Here is an 8,003-nt window from a genome sequence, read left to right on the forward strand (position 1 = left end):
GATGAAACTCTGTCCAGTATAATGTACAGTATATAATGAGTAATAACTTATTACGGTAGAGAAAGAGGTCCTATAAAGACGTTTCATTTTCCAGGGTGTGGATCGACTCTCACATGGAATCTATTAGTGCAAGAGATTTCATACAAAGAACGAAAATATCCAACAACGATCCATAATATCATATAACATAATATCTCAGGGAGTTTTTCCTCAAGCCTCTGGCTTGTTCATTAGTTCTAAATATAAAATAAAGACATTTCTGTAAAGCTGCTTTGTGACAATGTCCATTGTTAAAAGCGCTACGCAAATACAGTTGAATACAGTCACTAATCCTTGTCCTCTCTAACTTAACATTCAAGTTACAAAAACGTGCAAATCTTTCCTCACTGATCGCTGAACGGAACAGGTTGACGTCACACTGATCTCAGTCCTCAGACTGCACTGTGCTCTGTCTGCTGATGGCTTTGCTGGGCTGTCGAAAGCAGCTGTCTGAAGTCAGACGTCGAGTGGTCTCTTTCAGGTCCTCCATGCTGGATGTCTCACCATGTGAACCGGCAAATGACAGCGAGTGTTTCCCTGTGTTTCAGAAAAACAAATGGACATGGATGACAAAAAATCTAAACAGAGTTCTATAGTTCATTATAATTAGACATCTCTCCTAAATCGAATGATATTGGAACGTAATCTTTGTTATAGTGACACTATATTAGTCATGGTGTGTGTGAGTGTTTATGAGTGGACGAAAGAGAGACACTCACGCCAGTGTTGCCTGGAAGCTTGTCTCTGGATGCGACAGCTTTTAATTCGTCGAGCAGCAGCTTTATGTAGGTACACAGAGTTCTTCATGATGGCAGGTAGCTTGGCTTCAATCTCTGCAGCACAGATACACTCCTCAAAGAACTCTGAAAAAGACAGAGAGAGAGAGAGAGAGAGAGAGAGAGAGAGAGAGAATCACATCTCAGAAAGCAAATCTATTCAACGGCAAAGAAAAGGTCACATTTTCATGTTTAACTTTTCGAGCGTACCTTCAGTCACAGGGTGAAACCTTAAATTTTATCTTTGTAAGATTAAAGGCATTATCGCCTTCTGCAACCTCATAACTTCAAATGTTAGCCAAAAATGTCCTGCTTTTCTGTCAACATTTCATCACCAGAAACGGCATGAGGAAAGGATCAAATCTGGTGACATAAATTCACTCATCTCAAGAACTCAAACGCTCACATATTGTTCATAGTCTGCAATAATGCACCATTGTCGCATTATTATCATTTTGAATTGTAATATGTTCATTGTTGTTATTTAGTCTAGTTAAATAGATTTCCAAAAAAAAAAAAAAATCATGGGAATGTCTTGTGGGCTAGTTACTCAATTTATTCATACTTTTTATCCTGTACCACTTTTCTTTCACAGGGAGCCTGGAGTCTATACCAGAGGACATGGGACACAATTTAGGAAACACCCTGAATGGATTGTCAACCCCTATAGAGTTTAGTCTTCAGCGTATATCCTTGGACAGTAAGCAAGCCCTGTGCACGAAGGATGAGACAGGAATCAAACCCCCAATCCTGTAGGTACGAGGGAACCATTCTAAACACTAAGCCCTCAGGCGAAGTCTAAATTTCTCATTTGTCCATGTCTGTTTTTTTGTGGGAGATTTCAGAAGTAATCACATGAATTCTGTTTAATGTATATTTTCCATAATCATATCATATTGTCGCATATATTTTTTAACTTTCAGACTGAGAGAGTAATCCCAAATAGTAAAGAATTACACACAGAGTTAATTTAGATCTGTATTAACCAAGTTAATCTTTAATAGGGGTTTAAACCAGGCATTTGATATTAAAACTCTTGCTAATAATGCATCTGTATGCTGTAACATTCTTTTAAGATCTTAAGAAATTGAGACAATTGATCTCAAGATATTGGTTTTATTTGGCTTTCCTGCTTGGGCCCTTTTTCCGCAGTGTTAGCATTGAATAGAATAAAGTAAGGAATTCAACATGACAAAGCTTATTGCTTTGAGAAAAATATCACACTGTGTCGTGTGATGCAGCCAGACAAGAAGAGGAGTTAATCTTAACAGATTATTCACATCCTGAAATGTTCTAGAAAACGGATCGACCAATCAGATTTAAGATTTAAGAGCGCTACGGTAAAATAATATGCTGTAAACAATAATTGGAGGGGGCACGGTGGCTTAGTGGTTAGCACGTTCGCCTCACACCTCCAGGGTCGGGGTTCGATTCCCGCCTACGCCTTGTGTGTGTGGAGTTTGCATGTTCTCCCCGTGCCTCGGGGGTTTCCTCTGGGTACTCCGGTTTCCTCCCCCGGTCCAAAGACATGCATGGTAGGTTGATTTGCATCTCTGGAAAATTGTCCGTAGTGTGTGATTGCATGAGTGAATGAGAGTGTGTGTGTGCCCTGCGATGGGTTGGCACTCCGTCCAGGGTGTATCCTGCCTTGATGCCCGATGACGCCTGAGATGGGCACAGGCTCCCCGTGACCCGAGGTAGTTCGGATAAGCGGTAGAAGATGAATGAATGAATGAAAACAATAATTGGAACCAGTTCAGTCATTCTGAAAGAGACATGATAACTAGAAATGTCTAACTAGAAATATATGTATATATATATATATATATATATATATATATATATATATATATATATATATATAAAATAAAATAATATAATATATAATATAATATATATAATAACTAAATCTTTGGGGAGCAAAGCAAAACAATCAACTAAAAAAATGCAGTCTTACAGGGGCCCCTGGTGGCTCAGTGGCCCTAAGCTACTGCATGTACAACTTATAGTATCCAGAATCTGACTATAAATATCAACATGTAATTTTGATGACACTCACTGCGGAGGTGGCCGACATCTCCCATCATCCTCTCGTCTCTCTCGCGGCTGCGCTCCAAACAGTTCAAACCCTGTTCCAGGCTCTTCAAGGCCTCCTCTGCCATCTTCAGCCTGCGTTCTATCTCTGCCCTTGACTCCATCTCAGCCTGGATCCGCACACACACACACACACACACACACACACACACACACACCCACATACAGATACATTACTTACATTACTCACATAACATAATTATATAGACCTGAAGGAAGATGTGGGGATTATAGATGCTATAGATGAGCAATGTTTCACTGGAGAGAAGGACGATGCAGTGGAGTGTGGAGATGAACCATTGATTTTTTTTATCACTCAGGAGTAACTTAATGATAATGGATATGTGTGCAGAGAGAGAGAGAGAGAGAGAGAGAGAGAGAGAGAGAGAGAGAGAGGCTCTATGAAATTTAATAGCAGATTAGGTTGTGAACTTGTAGGTCAGGAACTCACACACTTAGGCCACGTTCACACTGCAGGTAAAAGTGGCCCAAATCTGGGGTTGACCCAAAATTTTTTGGGGTCAAGTGACCAGGTCAGACTTCTTCAGGAGTAGTGTGAACACTCAAATCTAGCCCAGATCTGATTTTCTCAAATCAAATTCAGACCACTTCCATATGTGGTCCTGAATCAGACCCAAATCAGATTTTTCCAATGTATCCACAGTGTGAACAACCAAGGCGGATTTGATGCGACTTTTACGTCAATCTACATCGACATTCGTCACAATTATGGGCCGGCGAGTACGCACACAAACGTGACTACACTTACAAAATGGATCAAATAATCAAAAGTTGCCCTCGACATCCGAAAATTTTCAAAACACTGCGTCTCTGTGCTGCCATCACACAAACATTTAGAAAGAAAAGCGAAAATGCTTACTTCCCCCATAACCTCACCAACTTTAGCGCAACGGCGTGCTGCGTGTGACGTCATTGTTATTGTTTGTTTGCGCATGCGGGTCAGTTCGAAACAGAGAACAGTTCACACTGGTATCTGATATAGGCCACATTTTAAAAGGTAATGTGAACAGCCAAACAAAACAATCAGATCTGAGCAAAATATCCGAATTGAGCATTAAGACTTGCAGTGTGAACGCGGCTCTCCTGATCATTTGACACAAAATCAAAGATTTGATATGTATACGATTTGAAAAGATTAAATTTTTCTCAAATCACATTTCTTCAAGAATATTTAAAATGAGTTAACAATAATTAGTGAACTAAAGTAATTAGTCATTAGTTAAACAATGACATTAAATGGTTCAGGTTTTGTTCCTCAATTATCATGTTAGAAAATAAAATAAACGGCTGAAATATTTTCAGTCTTTTCTGAATGTTATATTTGTCATATGCTGGACGTACAAAATCTGGAGTCATTTTGTAACATCCACATGAATGCCATGACCCCAGGTTTCCCAGCAGAACATTATCCAGAGCATTACACTGCCCCAACAGCTTGTCTTAATGCATCCTGATGCCATTTTTTTCCCAAGTAAGTGACACACTTCCACACGGGTGTCCACATGATTCATCAGACCAGACCATGTACCCATCGTAGGCATTTTTTGGTGAGGACAGAGGTCAGCATGGGCACTTTGAACACTCTGTAATTACACAGGCCCATACACAGCAAACTGTGACACGTTGTGTGTTCTGGCACCTTTCTGACACCTACTGTACTTGCTACAGTAGCTCACTTGTGGTATGGGACCAGATGGATTACTCTTCTCTCCCCATGGGTACCCATGACTCTGTCCATGCTTGGACCACAATTTTGTAGATACGAACCACTACACACTGGCAACTGATGGCTGGGTCACAGCATCTCCAAAACAGGTCCTTCAAGACCACAAGACCTCAAAAACAGGTCTTATGCCTTACAAGACCTGCTGTTTTGGAGATGCTGTAACCCAGTCACAATTTGGACTAGTCACAGCCTCTCATATCCACGTGCCCATTTTATTCTGCTTCCAACACATCAAGAACTGACTGCTCACTAGTTCACCTGCTTAATATATCCCACCAATATTCACTTCACCTGCCAGTGGGTTTAATGCTATGGCTGCCATACCGGATATGTTAGCACTTAAGTTAAATGCTTTTGAATAACTGAACCAAATATATGCCATCAGAACAAAATAAAATGAAATGAAAGAAAATGTGTAGAAATTGGACACCAGGATACATTTCACTTCTATACCAATGGTAATAATTTGATCTCAAATGGTTGTATAAGTTATAATTTTCTCAAGATCACAAGAGTGCCTTCTCTCTGCTCTGTTTTGTGCCTCAAGATCAGACCGTTATTTGCACAATATTCCTCCTACTCACCTTGAGTTCAGCTTCAGCCTGCTGTTTATCAGCTGTTAGCTGACTGAGGGACTGCTGAAGCGTTTGAGCCTGAGCTGAGTAAAACTCTCTCTCCTCCTGCAGCACATAAGCTTTCTGCTCATTCTCTCTCAGCCTGCAGAGGGAGACACAGGCATCTATATACATCTGTAATATGCACTAATATAGCCAGACTAACTGTAATCACTACTGCAAAACAAATATCCCACAAATATCTTGTACAGGGCACAATTTCAGATGCAAACGATGCGTTTATCATGTTTTATACCACATTGCTGTTGAATTAATTAAATAAAAATCTAATAACGGTGTTGATTCATTTTCTATAATGGTAGTTCTGGCCGTATGTAGAGCTTATACTACACAGGGTGACAAAGAACCTGGAGTCTATACAGAAAGACTTAAGGCACGACCTATAAACCCTGGGGCAGGATGCCAACCCATTGCAAATCACGGTCTTTTTCAGACTCACACAATACTGACAGTTTAGAGATGCCAGTCATCCTACAACGAATGTGTTGAACAAAGGGAGGAAACCAGAGTTCCCAGACACAGTTGGAATTAAATCAGCATTTAAACAAGAGTTCATGAATTCTATAAATACCCGAGGTAACTTTCAGGGCAGCACAAACCTGTCAAAAGGATAATTAACTATCACAGAACTGTTTTATTGTCATGCAAGTCATTCCTAGTCTCAGGTCAGTCTATATCCTGTTGTATATACACTGCTCTGCTCTGCTCATTAGTGTCTGATCAATACAACGTCCGTTTGCAAATCGATGGATAGTTCCACTTAGCTGCCTCCAGTCCCCATTAACACAGAGGTATCCCTGAGTCAGACATATAGGTTCATTCCTTCACATACTTTAAAACACAACATGCATTGCAATGAATTATTCAGTACTGAACTCAGGAGGGTGTCAGGGATGGGTTCGGGGTGTAGGGTGGTGGGGCATGTAGTACTGTATGGTAAAAGTTAATATTAGATTTAACTTTGTCATGGAATAGAGCAATGTAGAGGTTGGATTTAAAATGAAGTACAGAGCAGCAAGTTGATAATAAAAATATAAATAATAATAAAAAATAATAAAAATAATAAAAATAAATAATATACATGTAATGTAAGAGGCAATGAGGCGGAATGGCAGTGAAAAAAAAAAGATTCATAAAAGAACACATTTTAAATATGTTTTAAATATATAAAAAAGTTAAAATTCTGTTTATCTGTTTTCTAATATAAGGTATATAAGATATAAGTTCTCTATTTCCCCCTTCCCTGGCTTCCCTTTCTCTTTCGTCTTTCTTGAAGTTAATGATATACACTGTGGAGTGCTAACACTGGAGACTCCTTCCAAAAAAAAAAAGTTGAATAAATGTGTCCTCATGGAAAACAAGTAGGGCACATTGTGCCATTGCAAATTTGTATGCAAGTTCATAGTAAAGAAAGAAAAACGTATGAAAATGAGTGCTTTAATACAGTATAAACCTGTGTGTGATTTGATCTTCTGTCCAATCGGCATCAAGAATTCAACAGCACTGTTTCATTAAAAAAACTATTACAAAATATGTAAATAAATAAATAAATAAATATATTTATACATTTTGTAATAGTTTTTTTTAATGAAACAGTGCTGTTGAATTCTTGATGCCGATTGGAAAAAAGATCAAATATACATAACGTTTATGTGTTTGTTGCTCGTGATAATTTTCTTTTTTCAGTATTTATATGTACTCCACGGATTTAGCTTTTTTCAGACATACCTCTCTTCTGCCTGTTTCTTTTCACAGAGAAGACACATCATGTGCTCCTCGATGTGCCTCAGGTTGCCCTGTAGCTGCTCCTGTGGTTTGGGGCATTTAGGTTCAGGAACAGAAGCCTGGTTCTTAGAGCCAATCCTGTCCATCTCTTTCTTTCTGAGCATATCCAGAGTACGCTGCTTCTCCTTAGACAGATCCTGAGCAGTCCCAAACACAATCCCTAAACATTGCAGCAATAAAACTATGTCTAGTGCTCACTTAATGTATATCGAAAGACAAAAAACGTGTGGAAATGCAAGTGCAAATGTGGATATTTCTTTGGACGCGTGGATTATCTACTCGATGGTATTATCGGTAAGTGAGTAATTCTGTTTCATTTTTTAATGCAGTTCCAGGAAGTTGTTTACCTCAAGAGATTGCTGTAGTCTAGTGGTCAGTCTGTTCAGCTCTTCTTTCTCAGACTCAACTCCTTTCATTGAGCGAGCTGTTCCATCCAAATCCCTTAAAACACAACACAGCATTACAGCAGTATCATAAGCTCTGAGACTTTTACTTACCAAAACCTTATGCAGAAATGTATTTTATAAAGATGTTTTATCTCTTCATGACACATTTCTAAACATCCTGCCATTTTTTTGTATTCCATGACACCGTTGATTGCCTAACACTAGTTTAGTTAATCTTTTTCTAATAGTTAGCGGGTTTATGTTTGTCATTTTGGCCTTGCCCCCTCTTGAAGCCTTGAAAACCTCCCACATTTGGAAAATAAAAGAACTTGTTTTGATATTGAGTTTTGGTCTTTGTTAAAGCCCTGGGGTTGGGACTTGAACCTCGCTGCCTCCACACATCACACCAGTTTTATTCTGTTACTCGTTCCCCCCCACCCCTAGACTAGCCGGGGACGTTACAATATACTCTGACTTTGCTTTATTGCTGTTACAGCTGTCAGTAAATTTGAAAAAAACTGGAAAAAAAAAAAATGCACAG

General features: G+C 39.1%; 1 protein-coding gene across 1 annotated transcript in view; it reads right to left on the minus strand.

Annotated features, from left to right (window-relative positions):
- Positions 1-431: 431 nt before the first annotated feature.
- Positions 432-8,003, minus strand: part of plekhd1 (pleckstrin homology domain containing, family D (with coiled-coil domains) member 1) — a 12,292-nt gene continuing 4,720 nt past the window's right edge. The window contains 7 exon segments of the mRNA XM_060879612.1: positions 432-463; positions 466-576; positions 759-902; positions 2,875-3,019; positions 5,241-5,373; positions 7,020-7,213; positions 7,424-7,517. Coding sequence (XP_060735595.1) covers positions 432-463; positions 466-576; positions 759-902; positions 2,875-3,019; positions 5,241-5,373; positions 7,020-7,213; positions 7,424-7,517 — 853 coding nt within the window.

Source organism: Tachysurus vachellii, chromosome 10, assembly GCF_030014155.1.
Source record: "Tachysurus vachellii isolate PV-2020 chromosome 10, HZAU_Pvac_v1, whole genome shotgun sequence".
NCBI lineage: Eukaryota > Metazoa > Chordata > Actinopteri > Siluriformes > Bagridae > Tachysurus > Tachysurus vachellii.